At 43.9% G+C, this 25,542-nt stretch overlaps 2 protein-coding genes across 8 annotated transcripts in view; one reads left to right on the top strand and one right to left on the bottom strand.

Moving 5' to 3' along the window:
• Positions 1 to 10,957, top strand: part of LOC139557336 (E3 ubiquitin-protein ligase MIB2-like) — a 108,346-nt gene extending 97,389 nt beyond the window's left edge. For all 6 annotated transcript variants that reach the window (XM_071372012.1, XM_071372010.1, XM_071372013.1 and 3 more), the window contains 6 exons: positions 1 to 127; positions 3,918 to 4,193; positions 5,258 to 5,436; positions 7,077 to 7,270; positions 7,484 to 7,549; positions 7,750 to 10,957. In XM_071372012.1, the coding sequence (XP_071228113.1) occupies positions 1 to 127; positions 3,918 to 4,193; positions 5,258 to 5,436; positions 7,077 to 7,270; positions 7,484 to 7,549; positions 7,750 to 7,982 (1,075 nt within the window). In that variant the 3' untranslated portion in view covers positions 7,983 to 10,957. The remainder of the gene's footprint in view (positions 128 to 3,917; positions 4,194 to 5,257; positions 5,437 to 7,076; positions 7,271 to 7,483; positions 7,550 to 7,749) is intronic.
• An 11,531-nt stretch (positions 10,958 to 22,488) lies between these two features.
• On the bottom strand, positions 22,489 to 24,869 carry LOC139557333 (ubiA prenyltransferase domain-containing protein 1-like). Of its 2 annotated transcripts, none has more exons than XM_071372005.1 (3): positions 24,640 to 24,869; positions 23,510 to 24,126; positions 22,489 to 23,375 (listed from the first exon to the last, which is right to left on the bottom strand). In XM_071372005.1, the coding sequence occupies exons 2-3, from the start codon at positions 24,105 to 24,107 to the stop codon at positions 22,888 to 22,890; spliced, it is 1,086 nt and encodes a 361-aa protein (XP_071228106.1). In that variant the 5' UTR covers positions 24,108 to 24,126; positions 24,640 to 24,869; the 3' UTR covers positions 22,489 to 22,887. The 2 variants fall into 2 exon arrangements, with proteins under 2 accessions (XP_071228106.1, XP_071228107.1); XM_071372006.1 differs by having other exon boundaries at positions 23,510 to 24,072; positions 24,640 to 24,841.
• Between the last annotated feature and the right edge of the window lie 673 nt (positions 24,870 to 25,542).

The raw sequence follows: 25,542 nt of genomic DNA, 5'->3' as shown, positions 1-25,542 counted from the left end.
GGCCACGGAGAAGATCTTGGCTCGGGCGCGTCAGCTGGTGGATGTCAAGAAGGAGGACGGCTTCTCAGCTCTGCACCTGGCCTCCCTCAACAACCACCGAGACGTGGCCGAGATCCTTGTAAAAGAGGTAAGGAACGGTGTGGAAAAAAGCTGTTTCTCTCACCCTCTATTAACACTCAGCAAAAAAATAAACGTCCCTTTTTCAGGACCCTGTCTTTCAAAGATAATTCGTAAAAATCCAAATAACTTCACAGATCTTCATTGTAAAGGGTTTAAACACTGTTTCCCATGCTTGTTCAATGACCCATAAACAATTAATGAACATGCACCTGTGGAACGGTCGTTAAGACACTAACCGCTTACAGACGGTAGGCAATTAAGGTCACAGTTATGAAAACTTAGGACACAAAAGAGGCCTTTCTACTGACTCTGAAAAACACCAAAAGAAAGATGCCCAGGGTCCCTGCTCATCTGCGTGAACGTGCCTTAGGCATGCTGCAAGGAGACATGAGGACTGCAGATGTGGCCAGGGCAATAAATTGCATTGCCCGTACTGTGAGACACCTAAGACAGTGTTACAGGGAGACAGGACGGACAGCTGATCGTCCTCGCAGGGGCAGACCACATGTAACAAGGGCTTGTAGGCCTGTTGTAAGACAGGTCCTCACCAGACATCACCGGCAACAATGTCGCCTATGGGCACAAACCCACCGTTGCTGGACCAGGTCCTCACCAGACATCACCGGCAACAATGTTGCCTATGGGCACAAACCCACCGTTGCTGGACCAGACATGACTGGCAAAAAGTGCTCTTCACTGCAGAGTTGCGGTTTTGTCTCACCAGGGGTGATGGTCGGATTTCGTCGAAGGAATGAGCGTTACACCGAGGCCTGACCTCGGGAGCGGGATCGATTTGGAGGTGGAGGGTCCGTCATGGTCTGGGGCGGTGTGTCACAGCATCATCGGACTGAGCTTGTTGTCATTGCAGGCAATCTCAACGCTGTGCATTACAGGGAAGACATCCTCCTCCCTCATGTGGTACCATTCCTGCAGGCTCATCCTGACCCAACAGCATGACAATGCCACCAGCCATACTGCTCGTTCTATGCGTGATTTCCTGCAAGACAGGAATGTCAGTGTTTCACATTGGCCAGCGAAGAGCCCGGATTTCAATCCCATTGAGCACGTCTGGGACCTGTTGGATCAGAGGGTGAAGGCTAGGGCCATTCCCCCCAGAAATGTCTGGGAACTTGCAGGTGCCTAGGTGGAAGAGTGGGGTAACATCTCATAGCAAAAACTGACAAATCTGGTGCAGTCCACGAGGAGGAGATGCACTGCAGTCCTTAATGCAGCTGGTGGCCACAACAGATACTGACTGATACTTTTGAGTTTGACCCCCCCCTTTGTTCAGGGACACATTATTCCATTTCAGTTCGTCACATGTCTGTGGAACTTGTTCAGTTTATGTCTCAGTTGTTGAATCTTATGTTCATACAAATATTTACACATGTTAAGTTTGCTGAAAATAAACGCAGTTGACAGTGAGAGGACGTTTATTTTTTTGATGTGTGTGTGTGTGTGTGTGTGTGTGTGTGTGTGTGTGTGTGTGTGTGTGTGTGTGTGTGTGTGTGTGTGTGTGTGTGTGTCTAGCTATATACAGTTGAAGTCGGACGTTTACATACACTTAGGTTGGAGTCATTAAAACTCGTTTTTCAACCACTCCACAAATTTCTTGTTACCAAACTGTAGTTTTGGCAAGTCAGTTAGGGCATCTTCTTTGTGCATGACACAAGTAATTTTTCCAACAATTGTTTACAGAGATTATTTCACTTATAATTCACTGTATCACAATTCCAGTGGGTCAGAAGTTTACATATACTAAGTTGACTGTGCCTTTAAACAGCTTGGGAAATTCCAGAAAATTATGTCATGGCTTTATAAGCTTCTGATAGGCTAATTGACATAATTTGAGCCAATTGGCGGTGTACCTGTGGATGTATTTCAAGTCCTACCTTCAAACTCAGTGCCTCTTTGCTTGACATGTGAAAATCAAAAGAAATCAACCAAGTACTCAGAAAAAAAATTGTAGACCTCCACAAGTCTGGTTCATCCTTGGGAGCAATTTCCAAACGCCTGAAGGTACCACGTTCATCTGTACAAACAATAGTACGCAAGTATAAACACCATGGGACCACGCAGCCGTCATACTGCTCAGGAAGGAGACACATTCTGTCTCCTAGAGATGAACGTACTTTGGTGCGAAAAGTGCAAGTGAATCCCAGAACAACAGCAAAGGACCTTGTGAAGATGCTGGAGGAAACAGGTACAAAAGTATCTATATCCACAGTAAAACAAGTCCTATATCGACATAACATGAATGGCCGCTCAGCAAGGAAGAAGCTACTGCTCCAAAACCGTCATAAAAAAGCCAGACTATGGTTTGAAACTGCACATTTATTTATTTATTTATTTATTTTGTCATTTAGCAGACGCTCTTATCCAGAGCGACTTACAGTAGAGTGCATACATTTTATTACATTTTACATACTGAGACAAGGATATCCCTATCCTTGGAGGGATGGAGACAAAGATTGTACCTTTTGGTTTGATGAAACAAAAATAGAACTGTTTGGCCATAATGACCAGCGTTATGTTTGCAGATGAAAGGGGGAGGCTTGCAAGCCGAAGAACACAATCCCAACCGTGAAGCACGGGGGTGGCAGCATCATGTTGTGGGGGTGCTTTGCTGCAGGAGGGACTGGTGCACTTCACAAAATTGATGGCATCATGAGGGAGGAAAATTATGTGGATATATTGAAGCAACATCTCAAGACATCAGTCAGGAAGTTAAAGCTCGGTCGTAAATTGGTCTTCCAAATGGACATTGACCCCAAGCATACTTCCAAACTTGTGGCAAAATGGCTTAAGGACAAGAAAGTCAAGGTATTGGAGTGGCCATCACAAAGCCCTGACCTCAATCCTATGGAAAAGTTGTGGGCAGAACTGAAAAAGCATGTGTGAGCAAGGAGGCCTACAAACCTAACTCAGTTACTTACACCAGCTCTGTTAGGAGGAATGGGCCAAAATTCACCCAACTTATTGTGGGAAGCTTGTGGAAGGCTACCTGAAACATTTGACCCCAAGTTAAACAATTTAAAGGCAATGCTACCAGATACTAATTGAGTGTATGTAAACTTCTGACCCACTGGGAATGTGATGAAATAAATAAAAGCTGAAATAATAATTCTCTACTATTATTCTGACATTTCACATTCTTAAAATAAAGTGGTGATCCTAACTGACCTAAGACAGGGAATTTTTACTTCCAACTTCAACTGTATGTATAACCCCTTCGCTCTCTGCTCCTCAGCATTATGAAGGAGACCTCCCCCTGGTGGCTGTTAACAGTTATGACATAGTTGGTTGTGGAGCAGCTAGAAGTGTTGTTTCCATGTAACACCTTCAAGGACTTGTTGGCTTAAATTGAAGTTTCCAAGAAACTTTCCTTAATGCTGCCATAACAGCATTCTTCGGAACTGGGACAGAAATGCCAAAGTATAGCATTACAAGTACTAGAACAAAACAAAATAAAATACCTTTTTGAAACAACAGTGGATAGAAATCAGTTTCAGTGCCCACATTTGTTTAAAATCAGGTCAATCAGTGAGGTACAACACAATATGGACACAACAGCACAGTAAAATAGTTACAGATACCAAGCAGTCACAGGACAGCTACGTAAAAAGCAAATGCATGCAATGTAACATTGGTACCTTCTGAGTCTTCCAAAAAAGGAAAAATGATAGCAACACCCAAAGATGGCCAACAAGGTTATATTCAATGCACTTTGACCTTTTTAAGCTTCAAAAGGAACATCCCAACTAACTTTCTCTCACCCCTCACCCACCCTCTCACAGGGCCGCTGTGACGTCAACATCCGCAACAACCGCAACCAGACGCCGCTGCAACTGGCGGTGACGCAGGGCCACGGGGACCTGGTGCAGCTGCTAGTGGTCGAGGGCGCGGACGTCAATGTGGAGGACGAGGATGGGGACACGGCCATGCACGTCGCCCTCAGCCGCCCGCAGCTGGCCAACGCCACGCTCACCCCCGCCACCACCAGCACCACAACCACCACGCAGGAGAGAGGAGAGGGGGGCCCGGGCTCGTCATCATCCTCGCTGTACTGCCAGGTAAGACTGTGAGGAAGGGTGTGATGATTCTTGGGTGGTGCAGGAGAAATTATGCAAAAAGAGATGTGACCGGAAGAGAAGGGGAGACCAAAATAAGGGAGAGACCTAGTTTTGAATGAGACATCAAATCACTGAGAGAGAAATGAATTCTCCTTATTTTATCTAATCATCTTCCCTAACTTCAAATAGGCACAATCACTCCTCACCTCTCAATTGTCATACACAGGTCTGTTTAAAAAAATGTGTTCCTTCTATTAGCTAGGTCGGTTAATGCAAATCATCAGCATTGTGTTCTAGCAGCTGCTGCCACTGGCACCGCCAAAGGGTATCGGCACGACCCCAAACACTGCAGTGCTCAAACAATGCTGGCCATCCGCCAAGCCATTTTGGATAGGGGAAACACACACTGTACATAAGGTGGCTAGTCTAAGTACCCTGTATTCACATTGTCAGCAAAGGAGGGGAGTTCTGGATTTGATTGGATTTGGGCTTGTCTTTCTCCAGCTGGGGTGCATTGGGTTTAGTGACATCACTCCCTTGCTGTACTATAGTCTGTATGAGGACCAGACATCCCCTTTGCATTTAAAAAAATAATAAAAAAGAAGAATTTTTAAAAACCTTTTTATTTAACTAGGCAAGTCAGTTAAGAACAAAATCTTATTTTCAATGACGGCCTAGGAACAGTGGGTTATCTGCCTTGTTCAGGGGCAGAACGACAGATTTTTACCTTGTCAACTCGGGGATTCGATCTTGCAACCTTTCGGTTACTAGTCCAACGCTCTAACCACTAGGCTACAGGTAGTAAACAGGTGGGCAGCTTGCATCTGACGTGCCGCTGATTACTAGAAGATTATTGCTTAATTGATACGAATTAGCAATTACTCGTTTTTAGTGTCATCTGACGTCCCCAGTAATCTTGTTGTGGTTGTTGTACACTGTACTTTCTGTCTGACTCTCTCTCTCATATCCTGTGTGTGCAGCTTTGACTCTCATGTGATTCCTTTAATTTACAAGAATAAAGGCTCGCCAGAACTCAACTCTCCTCCCCCCTCCTTCCTGTGTAGCTGAGCAGCTCGGGGCTGATGGGTAACACGGAGCTGAGCGTGGGCGCAGCCATTGCCTGTTTCCTGGCACAGGAGGGCGCCAACATCAACTACGCTAACCACAAAGGCAAGAGCCCGCTGGACCTGGTAGCTGACACAGCCGTGCTGCAGCTCATCAAGAGCTTCTCTGAGAAGCAGAGGTATGTACAACTACTGACTGGCTGGCTGGCTGTATGGTCCTTAATGGTTCTACTATTATAACAGCACTTTTTACACTCATTGCTATGAAGGGTCAGCATGGAGATTACGGCCCCAATCAGACATACAGTGGCAAGGAAAAGTATGTGAACCCTTTGGAAATACCTGGATTTCTGCATAAATTGGTCATAAAATTTAGATCACAAAAATAGAAAAACACGGTCTGCTTAAACTAATAACACACAAACAATTATACATTTTCATGTCTTTATTGAACACACCGTGCAAACATTCACAGTGCAGTGTGGGAAAAGTATGTGAACCCTTGTATTTGGTTGACCCTCCTTTGGCAGCAATAACCTCAACCAAACGTTTTCTGAAGTTGCGGATCAGACCTGCATAACAGTCAGGAGGAATTTTGGACCATTCCTTTTTACAAAACTGTTTCAGTTCAGCAATATTCTTGGGATGTCTGGTGTAAACTGCTCTCTTGAGGTCATGCCACAGCATCTCAATCGGGTTGAGGTCAGGACTCTGACTGGGCCACTTCAGAAGGCGTATTTTGTTCTGTTGAAGCCATTCTGTTGTTGATTTACTTCTGTATTTTGGGTCGTTGTCCTGTTGCATCACCCAACTTCTGTTGAGCTTCAATTGGTGGACAAATAGCCTAACTTTCTCCTGCAAAATGTCTTGATAAATTTTTGAATTCATTTTTCCGTCGATGATAGCAAACTGTCCAAGCCCTGAGGCAGCAAAGCAGCCCAAAATCATGATGCTCCCTCCACCATAGTTTACAGTTGGGATGAGGTTTTGATGTTGGTGTGCTGTGCCATTTTTTTCTCCACACAGTGTTGTGTGTTCCTTCCAAACAACTCAATTTATTTGAATCTGTCCACAGAATATTTTGCCAGTAGCACTGTGGAATATCCAGGTACACTTTCGCAAACTTCAGATGTGCAGCAATGTGTTTTTTTGGACAGCAGTGGCTTCTTCCGTGGTGTCCTCCCATGAACACCATTCTTGTTTAGTGTTTTACGTATCGTAGACTTGTCAACAGAGATGTTAACATATTCCAGAGATTTCTGTAAGTATTTAGCTGACACTCTAGGATTCTTCTTAACCTTAACCTAGGATTCTTCTTAGCATTCTGCGCTGTGCTCTTGCAGTCGTCTTTGCAGGATGGCCACTTCTAGGGAGAGTAGCAGCAGTGCTGAACTTTCTCCATTTATAGACAATTTGTCTTACCGTGGACTGATGGACTCCAAGGCTTTTAGAGATACTTTTTTAACCCTAGTCATTAGCCTAGGGGTTCACATACTTTTTACAACCTACACTGTGAATGTTTAAATTATGTATTAAATATAGACAAAAAAAGTACAATCATTTGTGTTATTAGTTTAAGCACACTGTTTGTGTATTGTTGTAATTTAGATGAAGATCAGATCAAATTTGATGAACAATTTATGCAGAAATCCAGGTAATTCCAAAGGGTTCACATACTTTTTCTTTGCCACTGTAAATGGGCTTTAAAATAAGTGGAAAAGATGAGAACAAATAACTAACCAAAACAAAGAAGATAAGAGAACAAATCCTATCGTACACTATGTGTACCAATCAGTCTTTCATCCATCCGTTCCTCCAGGTTGCAGCGGCTGCAGGCCATCACGTGCGGCACGTCACTGAGCAGCACCAGCCTGCGGCGGGTCCACACCACGCCCAATACCATGACTAACCTGGCCATGCCAGTCCTGCCGGGGCCCAGCGAGTGTCTCATCTGCTCCGAGCTGGCGCTGCTCGTCCTCTTCTGCCCCTGCCAGCACAGCGTCGCCTGTGAAGGTAGATGGGGTGTGTGTGTCTGTGCAAGAAAGAATGTGTGTGGGGCAGCTGGAGCATTAAGACTAGTCATGGACTAAAATGTATCCATTGGAAGTGGTTTTAGTCCAGGACTAGGTTTAATCAGTCTCTAAGAAACCGGCCTTTGGTGTTCCCACAAGATCTTGATGTTTGGGATCTGAAGTAACTCCTTGTGCCTCTCCCTAATCTCTCCAGAGTGTGCTCATCGAATGAAGAAATGTATCAAATGCCAGGTCACGATCACCAAGAAAATAAGACAAGGTAATGATACCACAGATGACTAGAAGCCATTTCTTGTTTTCTGATGTGTGTCGGTGAGGGGCATTGGTAGTAATTGATAAATAGAAGCTACAACATAAATAGATGTCCTGATAATACTAGTACAGATCACAATACCTTTTAGTGGAGTGTGATGTTAAATGGTGAAGTGAATGACATGTATCCCCCTCCTCTCTCTCCAGACCAGACAGAGGTGGACTGCAGCCCGGACTCGGAGCAGCACAACCTGCTGGAGCAGCTGCAGTCGCGCTACCGCCAGATGGAGGAGCGTATCACCTGCCCCATCTGCATCGACAACCACATCAAGCTGGTCTTTCAGTGCGGCCATGCCTCCTGCATCGACTGCAGCGCTGCCCTCAAGACATGCCCCATCTGCAGGCAGACCATCCGCGAGCGCATTCAGCTCTTCGTCTGACCCAGGCCCCCGTCCTCCGCCTCCTTTCTCCCCCCCCCACCCCCCATGAAGTGGCTCAGGGGTGGTCAGCTTGTTGCCCGTTTTCTGCTGGTGCCCGTTAGTCGGTCAGTCTGCTCCTCAGTCCTTTGGGATAAGCCACTTGCTCGTCCATCCTGGCTCAGCCGCTGCGCTGCGCTTTGTTGTGTTCTGTTAAATGAAGTTGCGCCAGGGGTGTAATCATTACGCCGATTCTGTTGCAAAACGTTTTGCCACAGAAACTGTTTACTCCAAACAGAAAAACACAAACTAGAGTTTCTATTGGGAAAATTCAGGTAGGTCCCTCCGTGTTTCGTTCCATTTGCTCTGTTTGCTTCCATTTTGTTCTTAAACAGTAAACGGTTTCCGTAATGAATACACCCCAGGGTTTCCAGCAGTGTCACATAGCTGAATATGGTCATGCTGACTAGATTTATTTAGTTTGTTTTGTTGCCCATTTCTGCATGGAAAAAAATCCAGCCACTACCCCTGAAAGGCTCTGCAATGCTTTCTCTGTGGCCCCCAGTAACCAGCAGCCACATCCGGTTACATCAGGAGGTGGTGGTGGTGCCGCAAGCTCCACTCATATTGGTGAACAAGGAGGATGTCCCTACGAACCAGGGAGGATGTCCATCTGAATAGGCCCTCACCTGTGCTGCTCTAAGAGGATGTCTGTTATTCCCCATTTGATTGCACCCCGTTTGCCTGTCTTGCCTCCCTTGTTTACAAGGCTGCAGAGAACTGTCCATCTCCCTGTCTTGAATCCTGTGTATTATGTTTGCTCTCCTTCGTATGAAGCTCTTTGTAATAAGTGTTAGTCTCCAGAGGGTGATGGTATAACTAAAGGCTCCTCTGTATAGCCCCTGCCACTTGCCGTACATACGTAAGAGGAAAATACACACTATATGCATGAGTACATGCATATTCTAAGCTGAAGACTTTGTTGTGGGTTTGGTTACATGTGTGGTTTTAAGAGTACCTGTAATTAGTACTGAGTTATTCATGTCTGAAGATGTTTCTATTTAGCTAAAGTCATATTATTTTTGGTGTTTGATCAGCAAAAAAAGGATTTCTGCTGTAATTTCACCCAAGCCTATGTCCTTCTCTACTCAGGGTCCTGATTCATTGAAACACTTCTAGTATCAAAAGGGTTGTGGAATGTTTTGTTTTTGTCAAACGTTTTTACATTAGAGCATTCTGACAATTTGGTGTGCATTTACTAAGGGACTTGTAGATATCTAGTAAAACAACAGCTTGGACTGTTTTATAGCAGAATAGACGTGTGGATGAGTTCACTTCAGCCCAACATACCTTTCTTGCTTTTGGTATGAAATGAATGTTGAAATACACCATTGTAGAGAGAGGTTTGCATGTTGCTTTAAAAGAAAGGAAAGACTTATTTGTCAGATGTCGCAGTGCAAGTCATTTTCCTTATACCATCACCCAGATACCTATTGTTCTTTTTAGATTTGTATAAAAAGCATGAACGAAGCCCGTGTCTGTTGTCTGAACCTGAGCGCCTCTGTCCGTCTCCTCAGCGTGTAGTGTAGCGTTGTACTGCCCAGCATGTGTGTTAGCTGCCCATCCGCTTGCTAGCATCATCACACTCAGCCTCAGACAGGGCTCAGCCAATTGGGTGGTGCAGAAAGGTTTGTCATTGAGTTTAGGTCAACTTTGGACTCTTGCGGACAGAATTACTTTTGATTTCTGGAAGCCTTGGTGTCCTTTGGATAGAGGAAGATAACTCCTCCAATACAGAACAGAAAGGATTATTGGTCAATCGAGGTGTGTAAACTTCTATAAAAGCTGAGCCAGAAAAATTATGTATATGCTTGTTCTATATTTTGTCACAATGTGGACTTTTGGTAGCCTTTGGACTTGTAATGTATATTTTTTCTCAAACAGTATTGTAAACATTGAATTAGACATGGCAACAAAAAAAAGTGGAACTGTGCATCTGTAGTTACCTGTCTCGCATCATATTCAGCCTACTTAGAAGAAACCCTCCCCAGTCTGTTTGGCAAAGCATTTTGGATTGTACATCATCCTTTGTATTTTTTGGTTTGTTTTCCAAAGGGCTTATGTGTTTTTTTTCTAATTATCTATTTGATTTTTCTATTGTAAACTTCCAGTAACAGGGGTTTTGTAGATCCCAGCAGATCCCAGCTTTCGGTAAGCCAATTAATGTCTTACTCTGCCTTTTTGTGGAAAGGTTGTAAAGATGTGAGAGAGGGCACAAACGGGGGAAAGTAAGGTTTACTCTAAGAAGTACTACTACACCAGTGCCAAATCTTTAAAAGGATGTGCACAGGACTGCACAGCCTAGTTCATCTAGATATAATGCTCTAGCCATTATCAATGTTCAAGTCGTTTTGAAATAATTGAATAGCACTATTGTGGCTCCCTATGTTGATTTTGTCTCTCAAAACTATCATAGCTATGTACTATTTGGGCAAAAGAACAAGAGCATATTTTGAGTATGCTATGGAGTTTGGACAACAGGCTGTAGGGTACTAAAAAAGTAGTGCACTACATGGGGAATAGGGTGTCATGAGACGTCACCCAGTCCCTCTTTCCCAGCTTCTCAATGACAACTGATATTAAAGAAGAAGAAAGAAAAATTGGAGCCAAAACTTTATTTTATAATTTTAATGAATTGAGAGAGTCTTTGTGATCATTTATGATTGTCATCTGGTGTCCTACATTGGGTCATGTGAGTATTCTCTGTACACAGGTAAAAACAATTCTTTAGGAGAGCCAGTAGGTCTGGAAATGTACTACTAGAGGTTTGCTATGAGAACTACATATACTATTTAAGCAAGAAATGTTACTATTTGTGTGTACAGCACTTGGAGTTCTGATGTTGGCCTTACTGTCCATTCCTCCAACGTTGACGTGTTTGTTCAGTTGTATTCTGTCCTAAAATATTTTGCAATAAATATGGAACTGTTTTATAAGTATTTGGTGTTCTGCGCTTAATCAGTCACTGTCTCCTCCCAACATGTACAGTGCATTCGGAAAGTATTCAGACCCCTTGAATTTTTCAAAAATGTATAACGTATTTTTTCTCAATCTACACACACTACCCCATAATGACAAAGCAAAAACTTGTAGAAATTTTTGCACATAAAAAAAATGCACAAAAAAAAAAAAAAAACATTTACATAAGTATTCAAACCCTTTACTCAGTACTTTGTTGAAGCACCTTTGGCAGCGATTACAGCCTTGAGACTTCTTGGGTATGATGCTACAAGCTTGGCACACCTGTATTTGGGGAGTTTCTCTCAAGCTCTGTCAGGTTGGATGGGGAGTGTCGCTGCACAGCTATTTTCAGGTCTCTCCAGAGATGTTCGATCAGGTTCAAGCCCGAGCTCTGGCTGGGCCACTCAAGGACATTCAGAGACTTGTCCCGAAGCCACCCCTGCATTGTCTTGGCTGTGTGCTTAGGGTCGTTGTCCTGTTGGAAGGTTAACCTTTTCCCCAGTCTGTGGTTCTGAGCTCTCTGGAGCAGGTTTTCATCAAGGATCTCTCTGTACTTTGCTCTGTTCATCTTTCCCTCGATCCTGACTAGTCTCTCAGTCCCTGCTGCTGAAAAACATGCCCACAGCATGATGCTGAAAGACCATGCTTCACTATAGGGATGGTGCCAGGTTTCCTCCAGATGTGACACTTGGCATTCAGGCCAAAGAGTTCAATCTTGGTTTCATCAGACCAGAGAATCTTGTTTCTCATCAGTCCTTTATGTGCCTTTTGGCAAACTCCAAGCGAGCTGTCATGTGCCTTTTTACTGAGGAATAGCTTCCATAAAGGCCTGGTTGGTGGAATGCTGCCGAGATGGTTGTCCTTCTGGAAGGTTCTCCCATCTCCACAGAGGAGCTCTGTCAGAGAGATCATCGGGTTCTTGGTCACCGCCCTGACCAAGGCCCTTCTCCCCTGATTGCTCAGTTTAGCCTGTTGGCCAGCTCTAGGAAGAGTCTTGGTGGTTCCAAACTTCTTCCATTTAAGAATGATTGAGGTCACTGTTCTTGGGGACCTTCAATGCTGCAGACATTTTTTGGTACCCTTCCCCAGATCTGTGCCTCGACACGATCCTATCTCAGAGCTCTACAGACAATTCCTTCGACTTCATGGCTTGGTTTTTTCTCTGGCATGCACTGTCAATGGTGGGACCTTATATAGACATGTGCGTGCCTTCCCAAATCATGTCCAATCAATTGAATTTACCAAAGGTGGACTCCAAGTTGTAGAAACATCTCAATGATGATCAATGGAAACAGGATGCACCTGACCTCAATTGTGAGTCTTTTTAGGAAAGGGGGAGATGTTAAACCAATTAGCCATGAGAATGCAATTAGCCATGAGATCTTACAACGCCTGGATAGGTATTTTACGTATTAAGCCGCATTGTCTACAAGCGCGATCGGATTGAATCCCTAAATCATCTGGATAGGAATTTTATATATCAACTTACCACATATGTTATTGCAATCTGGACAGATTACTAGTTGATGACATGGCATGCAACCATTGGTTGATGCATGCAACGTCTGAGCAGAGGAACGCAGACATTTTCTATAGGCCCTGCAGTGCATTCTGGGTCAAAGAGTGCACTCTTTTAAGGAGTGAATGGGAGTCAATTGGGCGTTAGTTTAACAACACAACATTAGCATGAATTATGTGAAAAAATATTCTGAGGGCAGATTTGGCTCCAGGGCAATGGTGGAAAAAATGTGATTGGTTGGGTGAAAGGCCAGGGGGCAGAGCTTAGACTGACAGGTTAGTGAGTGGAGTTAACAGGTTAGGATCAAATAAAATAAACGCTTTCAAGGAGGTTCTGTTCATCAGGTATAATTTGCCAGGGAAAAACAGATATACAAATAAACAGGGGCAGAAGAGTTGGATAATGGTGTAATAAGCAATGATAGAAATCCAGACAAAACATTGCCAGAGTGGCTTACTATTAACATCTCAGTGTCTGTGCTTTAATTGGTCAATTATCTCGCTCTGCTGCAGAGCACACTCGTGATGCCAGCCAGAAAGTCCTTAGCAAGGCCTGTATCATAAACCCTCTCTGTTCTTAGCCTAACATACCATAACAACCTCATGCCCTCTTCATCAGGAACACATATGACACAAACACACAAATGGATTTGCATGTGATGAACTGCTCATGAGTGGATGATGACAGAGCAACATGAGAGCAGGGGCTTACTCAGGTGGTGGAAACGTTCTGAGTGGTGCAGATAGAAATGTACAGGCAGAGCAGACATGATTCTCTTATCATGGACTTTAGAGAACAATATCTGTGTGAGGCATTTCTTTGTCTTTTTTTAAAAAGGAGAGTAGAATAATTTTATTGGGATGGAATAGGTCTTCCTGAACAGCAGCCTAACCTGAGCCCGGTTTCCCTAAAGCATCTTAAGGCTAAGTTCATCGTTAGAATCTTCGTCTGAGCATCGTTAAATCTCAGAGCTGTTTCCCAAAACTCTTGTTATTAAAGTTGCACTTAAAAAGGCTTGTTTACCACCTGCCCAGACCCTTCCTAGAACCGCTAAGTGTGTCATTAGATGCGTTTTTCCCCTACTGCGTCACTTTATAAACAAGATCTCCACAAAACATAGATTCAAGATGTTTATCTGTCTCTCTGACTGCCGATAACGTCAAAATGAAGTTGACTACAAATACAAAATTGCCAATGTCTTTGCCATTGTTACAAAAAGCAAACAATAAAAATATGCTTAAAATTAAAACACAGATGACTGCATTAAAAGGTAAATAGCCTAAAGTATAGGCTACATACAAAAAACAAGATTGCACCGTATTGTATGGCTGCTGAGCTCCAACTCAACTTTGCTAAACATGTCTCCTTCACCACTAGAGGTAATAAAGTCCTAGACCAATATTACTCTACCCACAAGCAAGCATACAAGGCCCTCCATCGTCCCCCCGTTCGGCAAATCATGACTCTATACTCCTGCTTCCTGTCTACAAGCAGAAGCTCAAACAGGAAGTACCTGTGACGTGCTCTATAGAAAAATGTTTCTCTGCTAAAGGACTGCTTTACTAACGCTGACTGGAACATGTTCCAGGACTCCGCCAATAGCATCGACGAGCTAACCACCATCACAGACTTCATTAGGAAATGCATCGCCGGCATTGTCCCCACAGTGAAGGTTCACTGCTTCCCCCAATCAAAAGCCCTGGATTAACACAGAGGTTGGTGCTAAAATAAAGGACAGGGCTACCACACACCGGGCTATCAAAGCCAACTCCTATGCTACTGCTGAGGACACAAAAAAGTACAAGAAGTCTCACTACGACCTCTGGAGAGCCATCAAACAAGCAAAAGGACAATAGGAACCAGGTGGAATCCTATTACACAGGCTCTGATGCCCACAGCATGTGGCAGGGGCTACGTTCTATTACAGATTACAAAGGAAGACCCAGCCATGATTTGCCAAACTATGCCTCACTACCAGACGGATTCAATGCATTTTATGCACGCTTCGACAAAAATAACACCGGGGCCATGCATATGAGGGCCCCCGCCGAACCAGGGGACTGGGTGATCTCGCTCTTCAAGGCCAACGTGAGTAAGATTTTCAATCAGGTCAACACTTGTGGGGCCGGACGGTATTCCAGGGTTTGTTCTCAGAGCATGCGCAGAACAATTGGTAGGGATATTCACGTTCATTTTCAACCTCTCCTTGTCCCAGTCTGTAATCCCCACGTCTCAAGCTGACCGACATCATTTCTGTTCCCAATAACTCTAAGGCTAGCTACCACAATGACTACCGCCCTGCATCACTCACATCTGTAATCATGAAGGGCTTTGAAAGGCTGGTTATGGTACACATCAACTCCATCATCTCAGACACCATAGACCCCTCAAACTCAACTCTGGACCTCGAAGCCAGTTCCATTGCATTTTTTTAATTGTTTCACTCTAATCAGGGACTGGTTTAGACCTGGGACACCAGGTGGGTGCAATTAATTATCAGGTAGAAACAGAAGACCAGCGGCTTCCGGACCTCGTAGGGCACGTGTCTTGTCATTATGGGGTATTGTGTAGATTGATGAGGATGAAAATCCATTTCAGAATAAGGCTGTAACGTAACAAAATGTGAGAAAAGTCAAGGGGTCTGAATAGTTTCAGAATGCATTGTATCTGGCCGGCCGGACCTACCAATCTGGACGGACCTATCTTGCTAGATTCGGCCGGCCAGATAGCTAGGTCCGACTGGCTGGCCATACAGCTAGGTCCAGCCGGCCGGCCAGATAGCTAGGTCAGGCCGGCGGGCCAGTTAGATAGGTCCAGCCATATAACTAGGTCCAGCCAGCCAGACAGCTAGGTCCGTCTGGCCGTCCAGACAGCTAGGTCCTGTCGGCCGCCAAAATAGCTAGATCCGTCTGGCCAGATAGCGAGGTTTAGCTGACCAGATAAGTATGTCCGGCCGGCTGGCCAGAGGTAGCTCCGGTCGGCCAGATAGATACGCAACATATAAAGTGTTGGTCCCATGTGCTGAAATAAAAGACCCCAGAAATGTTCCATATGCACATAGAGCTTATTTCTCTCTAATTTTGGGCACACATCCCTGTTAGTGAGCATTTCTCCTTTGCCAAGATAATCCATTCACCTGACAGGTGTGGCATATCAAGAAGTTGATTAAACAGCGTTATCATTACACAGGTACACCTTGTGCTGGGGACAATAAAAGGCCACTCTAAAATATGCAGTTTTGTCACATAACACAATGCAATTGGCACACTGACTGCAGGAATGTCCACCAGAGCTGTTGACAGAGAATTTAATGTTAATTTCTCAACCATAAACCACCTTGAACGTTATTTTACTGAATTTGGCAATACATCCAACCGGCTTCACAACCGCAGACCATGTGTAACCATGCCAATCCAGGACCTCCAAAGCCGGCTTCTTCACCTGCGGGATCATCTGAGACCAGCCACCCGGACAGCTGATGAAACCAAAGGATTTCTGCACAAACTGTCAGAAACCATCTCATGGAAGCTCATCTGCGCACTCGTCATCCTCACCAGGGTCTTGACCTGACTGCAGTTGGGCATCGTGACCAACTAAAAGTTTGTGAGGGTCTTAGGGGCCAAGCCAAATTTCTTCAGCCTCGTGAGGTTGAAGAGGCACTGTTGTGCCTTCTTCACCACACTGTCTGTGTGGGTGGACCATTTCAGATCGTCAGTGATGTGTACGCCGAGGAACTTGAAGCTTTCCACCTTCTCCACTGCGGTCCCGTCAATGTGGATAGAGGCGTGCTCCCTCTACTTTTTCCTGAAGTCCACTATCAGCTCCTTTGTTTTGTTGACGTTGAGGGAGAGGTTATTTACCTGGCACCACTCCGCCAGGTCCCTCACCTCCCCCCTGTAGGCTGTCTCGTCATTGTTGGTAATCAAGCCTACTATGGTTGTCGTCTGCAAACTTGATGATTGAGTTGGAGGCGTGTGTGGCCACGTAGTCATGGGTGAACAGGGAGTACAGAAGGGGGCTGAGTACGCACCCTTGTGGGACCCCTGTGTTGAGGATTTGTGAAGTGGAGGTGTTGCTTCCTACCTTCACCACCTGGGGGCGGCCCGTCAGGAAGTCCCGGAACCAGTTGCACAGGGCGGGGTTCAGACCCAGGGCCCCGAGCTTGATGATGAGCTCGGAGGGTACTATGGTGTTGAAGGCAGAGCTATAGTCAATGACATTCTTACATAGGTATTCCTCTTGTCCAGGTGGGATAGGGCAGTGTGCAGTGCAATGACATAATCTGTGGATCTATTGGGGCGGTAAGCAAATTGAAGTGGATCGAGGGTGTCACGTAAGGTAGAGGTGATATGATCCTTAACTAGCCTCTCAAAGCACTTCATGATGACAGAAGTGAGTGCTACAGGCCAGGCCGATAGTCATTTAGTACAGTTACCTTTGCTTTCTTGAATACAGGAACAATGGTGGACATCTTGAAGCAAGTACGGACAGCAGACTGGGATAGGGAGAGATTGAATATGTCTGTAAACACTCCAGCCAGCTGGTCTGCGCATGCTCTGAGGACGCAGCTAGGGATGCCGTCTGGGCCGGCAGCCTTGCAAGGGTTAACATGCTTAAATGTCTTACTCGCGTTGGCCACGGAGAAGGAGAGCCCACAGTCCTTGGGAGCAGGCCGCATTGATGGCACTGTGTTATCCTCAAATCGGGAGAAGAAGGTGTTTAGCTTGTCTGGTAGCAAGACGTCGGTATCCGCGACATCACTGGTTTTCCCTTTTTAATCCGTGATTGTCTGTAGACCCTGCCACATACAGTCAGGTCCATAAATATTTTGAGTTATTACCAAGTTATTATTTTAGCTGTCTACCACAGTATATTGGAGTTGAAATTAAGTAATGAATATGAGCTGAAAGTGACTTTAAGCTTTAATTTGAGGGTATTTACATCTAAATCGGTTGAATGGTGTAGGAATTACAGCACTTTTTATATGTGGTCCCCCCTTTAAGGGACCAAAAGTAATTGGACAATTGGCTGCTCAGCTGTTCCATGGCCAGGTGTGTGTTATTCCCTCATTAGTTAATTTACAAGTAAGCAGATAAAAGGTCTAGAGTTGATTTCAAGTGTGGTATTTGGAATCTGTTGTTTTTAACCCTCAATAAGTCCAAAGAGCAGTCACTGACAGTGAATCAAGCCATCATTAGGCTATTTGGTACATTCTTAAAAAAGAAAAACCCCACTGCTGAGCTCAGGAACACTAAAAGGCCCGGAAGACCACGGAAAACAACTGTGGTGGATGACAGAATAATTATTTCCCTGGTGAAGAAAAACCCCTTCACAACAGTTGGTCAGATCAAGAACACCCTCCAGGAGGTAGGCGTATCTGTGTCAAAGTCAACAATCAAGAGAAGACTTCACCAGAGTAAATACAATGGGTTTACGACAGGATGTAAACCATTGGTAAGCCTCAAAAACAGGAAGACCAGATTAGAGTTTGTCAAAAAACATTTCAAAAAGCCTGTACAGTTCTGTAACAACATCCTATGGACAGATGAGACATTCTGGTACAAGATCAACTTGCACCAGAATGATGGGAAGAGAAGAGTATTGAGAAGGGAAGGAACTGCTCATGATCCGAAGCATACCACCTCATCTGTGAAGCATGGGGGAGGGAGTGTTATGGCGTGGGCATATATGGCTGCCAATGGAACTGGTTCCCTTGTATTTATTGATGATGTGACTGCTGACAAACGCAGCACGATGAATTCTGAAGTGTTTAGGGCTATTTTAACTGCTCAGATTCTGCCAAATGCTACAAAACTCATTGGATGGCACTTCGGCACAGTGCAGATGGACAATGACCCGAAGCATACTGCAAAAGCAACCCAATACTTTTTTAAGGGAAATAAGTGGAATGTTCTGCAATGGCCAAGTCAATCACCTGACCTGAATCCAATTGAGCATGCATCTCACTTGCTGAAGGCAAAATGCCACAAGAACAAGCAGGAACTGAAGACAGCTGCAGTAAAGGCCTGGCAGAGCATCACCAGGGGAGAAACCCAGCATCTGGTGATGTCTATGGGTTCCAGACTTCAGGCAGTCATTGACTGCAAAGGATTTGCCACCAAGTATTAAAACTCACAATTTAATTTATGATTGTTAGTTTGTCCAATTACTTTTGAGACGCTACAATTGGGGGGCTATGTATAAAAATGATTTTAATTCCAACACAGTTCATACAATAATTTTTACAAAACCCTTAAATTAAAGATGAGTCTACACTTAAAGCACATCTTGATTGTTTCCTTTCAAATCCATTGTGGGGGCGTACAGAGCCAAAATGATGCAAATTGTGTCACTGTCCAAATATTTATGGACCTGACTGTACGTCGCTTGTCTGAGCTGTTGAATTGAGACTCCACTTTGTCTCTGTACTGACGTTTTGCCTGTTTGATTGCCTTACGGAGAGAATAACTACATTGTTTGTATTCAACCATATTCCCAGTCACCTTGCCATGATTAAATGCGGAGGTTTGCGCTTTCAGTTTAGGACGAATCCTGCCATCTATCCACAGTTTCTGGTTTGGGTAGGTTTTAATAGTCACAGTGGGAACAACATCCCTTATACACTTCCTGATGAACTCAGTCACCGTGTCCGTGTATACATCAATGTTATTATCCGAGGCTACCCGGAACATATCCCAGTCCACGTGATCAAAACAATCTTGAAGCATGGATTCCGATTGGTCAGACCAGCGTTAAATAGACCTTAGCACGGGTTCTTCCTGTTTGAATTTTTGCCTATAGAAAGGGAGGAGAAAAATGGAGACGTGATCTGATTTGCCAAAGGGAGGGTGGGGAGGGCCTTGTAGGCATCCCAGAAGAGAGAATAGCAGTGGTCGAGTATTTTCCCAGCGCGAGTACTACAATCAATGTGCTGATAGAACTTCGTAGCGTTTTCCTCAAATGTGCTTTGTTAAAATCCCCAGCTACTATAAATGCAGCCTCAGGATATGTGGTTTCCAGTTTGCATAAAGTCCAGTATAGTTCCTTGAGAGCCGTCATCGTATAGGTTTGAGGGGGAATATACATGGCGTGACTATAACCAAAAATAATTATCTTGGGAAGTAATACGGTCGGCATTTGATTGTGAGGTATTCTAGGTCGGGTGAACAAAAGGACTTAAGTTTTTGTATGTTATCACAATCACACCATGAGTGGTTAATTGTGAAACATACACCACTGCCCTTCTTCTTCCAACAGAGTTCTTTATTCATGTCTGCGCGATGTACTGAGAACCCAGCTGGCTGTATGGACGGGGACAGTATATCCAGAGAGAGCCATGATTCCGTGAAACAGAATATGTTACAGTCCCTGATGTCTCTCTGGAAGGAGATCCTTACCCTGAGCCTGTCTACTTTATTGTCCAGAGACTGAACATTAGCAAGTAATATACTCGGAAGCGGTGGATGGTGTGCCCAACTCCTGAGTCGGACTAGAAGTCCACTCTGAAAACGTATTCTCTGCCAACGGCGTCTTGGAGCAGCCTCTGGGATAAGTTAAATTGCCCTGGGTGGTGCGAACAAAGGATCCAATTCGGGAAAGTCCTATTCCTGGTTGTAGTGCTGGTGAGTTTCCGCCGCTCTGATATCCAAAAGTTATTACACAAAAAACAAAATACTGCAAAGTTGCTTAGGAGCTAGAAACAGAGCTTCCATGTCTGTCGGTGAATCTTGGCAATTTGAATGCACAGAGATACCGTGAGGAGATCCTGACGCCCATTGTCGTGCCATTCATCCGCCACCATCACCTCGTTTCAGCCTGGTGGGAGGAGCCATAGGAGGACGGGCTCATTTTAATAGAGCCCCACAGTGGAGGTGTCATAATACCCATAAAACCTAGCGATCAAACAGGAAAATGGTTCCTATAATTTTTCCAGCATTCATTTTTCCCATCGGGAATTTTAGAGACACTGAAAATAAGGGCTGTGACGTTTTGATAACCATGTAAATCTCCCTCGGACAAGGTGACTTTTATCAATATATAAAAGTAGAACCTTATGGAACAGCGGGGAATGCCTCAACTGTTAGCTTCATTAAATTTTACCCGCAAAACACAAGTCTCAACGTCAACAGCGAAGAGGTGATTCTGGGATTCTGGCCTTCTGCCTAACTCGGCAGAAAATCTCCCTCCAGCAGGTGGCGTTTTATCGCTCACCGAGCAAGGAGTTAAATGGAGGTCAGTCATTGAGTGTTGAATTTGGTCAACAAAAAAATAAATGGCTTATTTATTACTACGTGAGGTTTATTTGATTGTATATACGTTTCGTAATACTTAGGTTGCTATGAGTGTACGGATATAAGTAGGACACGTGACATCCCCGCAACTTTGAGAAAAAACACTTTATATCCGAGATGGCTATGCATATTCCTGGCATGAGGCTAGTAGCATAGCATCTCCCCATTGAATAAAGGCGGTTGACGTCAACAACCCTCAATGAATATTCAAAAACGTATTACATAATTGCATGTATCCACCAATCCAAAGAAAGGATAGGAGGGAGCTAAGCATCCTGTCATGCCGCTTTGTGGACAATGACTAGCATTGTTAGGACATATAATGCGAATATCTAGCAGTTGTGAGTTGGAATCTCATGAGGGACAACTTTAGCATTTAAGCTAATTAGCAACTTTTCAACAACTTAATACTTTTTAGTTACTTTGCAACAACTTAGCATGTTAGCTAACCCATCCCCTAACCTTAGCCCTTTTAGCTAACCCTTCTCCAAACCTTAACCCTAACACCTAGCTAACGTTAGCCAGCTAGCTAGAATTCGTAAACATATAGTACGTTCTGCAAATTCTTAACATAATACAAAATGGGTGCTGAACATCCACAAATTAATACATACCATATCATACTAAATGGAGTGTCTCAGATTTACATACAGAATAATACGAAATGCTCTGAGACCAGGTTGAGATGGCAGCATTATACATTGTTGGATTAATTCATGGCGCACAAAAAAATATTTAATTTAATGATGGAGCATTTCCTAAATTCCAACGTTCCACCTGCAACTAGCCATTGGAGTTGAGACAGCGGTGCCTTCCAAGTCAAAAATTAAGGAAGTATTGCCAAGGAAATATTTGTTGAAAATTAATTGATGGATTGAACTACCCCAAGCTGCAACGGCTTATTGCAAGAGTAGCCTGCATTATTGTATATCGACCATTGCAGATCTGTAGTTAGGGGGAAGTCTCCCCAGAGTCAAAGGACCACCTTTAGGGAATTAATACTGTGGGCTTGCAAACCTGATGATTAGCACCAGGATCTGATTGGGGAACTGATGTCTTATTCATACCTGAAGCAAAGAGTGTACAGTATTAAGAAACTCTGTGCCTGAAGTTTGGCATTCAACCGAAAGCTGTTCTCTGTGGTGGAAAAATTGGGCACACAGTGGCCCCGTTTACATTGCATATTTCGAAAAATGTAAGGACATAGTCCAAATTATTTAAATATCTCATTTTGACAGAACCTGAAGTAAATAAAAAAAATAGCAATCGATTTTTTTAAACTTATGACCCAATTTCGAACAATGTAATGTGAGGAATAGGAAAAACAAATACAATAGATGTAATTTGTTAATGAATCCATAACTACTCAAAACATATAGCCTAATGGTAAAATCCTAAATGGTCACCAACTAGTCCAATTAAAATTAAGCTGAGATCTGGACCATTTAGGGGCATTTCCATGTACTCACATCGCATCACATAAGTTTGTATTGGTTTCTGGACTGGATCGATGAACCGTTGAACTCCTATGTCTGAAAATTAAAATGGACAATTCCAATCCGTGACTCCAAAACCTGAATTACAAGGCTACCGTCTCATTTCTGAAAACATAATATTTCTGTTCATCATTTTAACCTCAACCTGAAGAATATATCAAATCTATGGTCCTAAAACAAGACATTTAATTTAAACGTAGAGATTAAAAGGTGTAGATTTGGTTTATTGACATTTTGAACAATTGCATCACCGGTAGCAAGAGGACCCGATGCAACTGTTTCTTCCACTTCCATGTCTGTCCTCATAAGGCATAGGGACTTGAAACGTCTTCTCTTACTGTGATCTTATACCAAATTATTCTGAGCCCATCTCAGACTTCAACCGATACACAGTACTCTTGTGCAAAATAGTGGAACAATTACACATCTGGTTATATCTGTCAGTATTACAGAAAAATAATTAAACTGTGTTTCTCGATGTATAAACTAAACAATACATTAAAGCCTTTGAACTCAAGCCAATAATTATGAATACAAAGATGTACATCAACTAGACACTTTTTTTTTTAAAGCTATAAAAAAAAAAGTAATCTACAATTGGATCACAGTAGCGGTAAACTGCCTTGAGGTGCCAGAATGATCCCAAAGACATAGAAAAGTCCCATCAGGAGGTTGAGCTTAGCTGTCTTTTGGGGGATCTTGGAATAGCACTGGCTGCGGAACTGCCTCTCCAGGGGGAAGGCCATGGGCAGCGTGAGCAGGGGCAGGGCCATGCTGATGGTGTAGTGGGTGGCCAGGATGCAGAAGAGCACGTAAGGGAAAAACAGCAGGAGGTTGAAGAGGATGTAGGACAGCGTGGGCCCGATGAGGATGGCCAGAGTGACGATGCCTGCCTGTTTGTCAGAGTCCATGTCTCTGGTGTTGTTGCTGTGTAGAATGGCCTCCGTGTTGAGGGCCAGGGGTACGGCGTAGACCAAGGGCAGGACTGACAGGTAGCCCACCTGCACGGCGTGGGCAAACATAACTGCCAGGGGGCCAAATGTGATCAGGATCACCACATCCCCCAGGGCCACATACTTAAGACCAATGCCTGGAAACAGGACAAGAAAGATATCATAAGTACCTGGATATTAGTGTGTGTGTGTGTTGTTAGTATTGGTAAAAAGATCGTGAGTGAAATAATGTCAGTAAATCTTTAAAAAAACAGGTTAATGGTTATCTCACCTCCCGTGTACAGGAAAGAACTTGAGAGCCCTCCAAAATAAATAAGGGCCAGATGTTCCATCCTCAATGCGGAGAGAAAGTAGAGCAGGGTGGCACACAAGCAGCCCAGAGAGTAGAGCAGCGCTCCAAACATGACCACGTCCTGCGGTGCCAGGATCTCATCCACAAGAGTCCTATCATCACTCTTCTTGTGGTCGATCCCTTTGGAGAAGTCATAGTAGGTGTTAACCAGGTTCCCTGCCCCATGCACTACCAGCACAGCTACGGCACACACCATGAGGATGACCAAGTCCACAGAGCCCTCCAGCTTGTAGGCCAGAGCAGTGCCCAGCGCCACCGGTGTGAGAGAGGCGCTGAAACTCCACGGCCGCAGGGCCAGCACATAAGCAGCACACTTGTACCTCATGTGGGACGCAACTCTGGCCATCCCTGACCTTCGCTGGTCAGAGGTGTGGTTCCGCACAATGTCATTCAAACCGGAATGCCTTGTCTCATTACGTCCATTCGATCCAGCCAAAACAAATGTCTCCGCGCGGCTTGGTTTCTGCCCCACAGCCATACCTCTGCCAAGGTCCACAGTAGTGCCCGCAACAATCATAAAGAAATGGTTAGTAAACCTGAAACAGAGGTCACACACAACTTAATTTTCGTACAGTGAACATCTCATGTAATGAGCAAGTGCAACAGAATCCAGGCTGAAATTAATTTAAAACCAGTAAGAATCAGCTATTATATTGTTCATCATTGAAGGGTTCCAAAAGCATGCAACAGGAAAAAACTAATTGTTGTTGAGCTGGATTAAAGCTCGCTACTACATGCTAGAACGAGGCAACAAGTCTGTTCTACTTCCATCCTGACTAACAGTAGCTAAAAATATGCTAGCTGGACCAGCTGTAATTCAATGCATCATCTTGTACAAATTGTACAAAAACACCTGTTGGGTGGCCACATTGCTTGCTTCCTACAACCTCGTAAAAAGTGCCTTCAGAGCATTGCACCAGAAGGCTGGATAGTCAACTAACTAGCGTCAGAGATTAAAGGATTAAATCTAAAAGCTAACTAGCCAGTGTGCTAATTAGCTAGCTAGCCAATAGCCAGGGAGAAATGAAATGTTCGACACCGGATATTACCTGTTTTATGTATCCTTTCTCTCATAAACTATTTCACACCATGTAACAACATCTTTCTGTGACCGCTACATAACTACAGGGCTGACCCTGCTCCGTTGGCAAGTCTGCTGCGTGTCAATTTTTAGGATATTTCACTGGCTGATCACAGTTAACCCTGACGGACGCCATTTTGTCCAACCAAAGTGCAGTATAAATAGGCACCGTTGGAAACGCATTCCAATGTCATCTGAGTTCCGCGTCTTGTGACGCTGACATGTCCAATAACCCTTTTCTCAAGATGAATTAAAAAATATATATATATTTCAAAATATTTTTTATAAAAAGTATCGCTTATTATCACACTCGCACCAACTCATATATTACAAATACTAAGGCAGGAATTACATTCTTGGTTCTTTGGTGGTGGGTCAAAAAACAGCTCCGGGTAAAATTTGCCATAGGGTAGAGACAGATCTAAGGTCAGCTCGATCTCTCCCTATCCCATCCGGATTTGTTAAAGAGCGAACTCAGACCAGCATGGGTAAATACTATACCCACTAAAACTACACGTCTCCAAAAACATTTGTATGTACATGTTTGTTTCAATAGTTTTCGAACGTTGTCGACTACGAATGGACACCAGACTCAAATTGCGTGTTTTGGCCCATCACACACGCACTTATTTGATGTAAACTAGGCTACAACCTTTGCGGTTTACACAGTTCTGCAGAATGTATGCCTATCATCATAGCTCACCATCTATTTGATGCAGGTAACTACAACTAGCCGACTACAATGAAAATAACATTTGAAAAATATGTTTTACTAACATTAGGCAACAGCCTGTTTTCCTATATAATTATAAAATAGATGTGCCAATTATATTTGAATTAATAGGTATTATATATATAAATCAAAGTCAAA

Source organism: Salvelinus alpinus, chromosome 28 (assembly GCF_045679555.1).
Source record: "Salvelinus alpinus chromosome 28, SLU_Salpinus.1, whole genome shotgun sequence".
Classification (NCBI taxonomy): Eukaryota; Metazoa; Chordata; class Actinopteri; order Salmoniformes; family Salmonidae; genus Salvelinus; species Salvelinus alpinus.
This window is presented reverse-complemented; position numbering and strand designations above follow the sequence as displayed.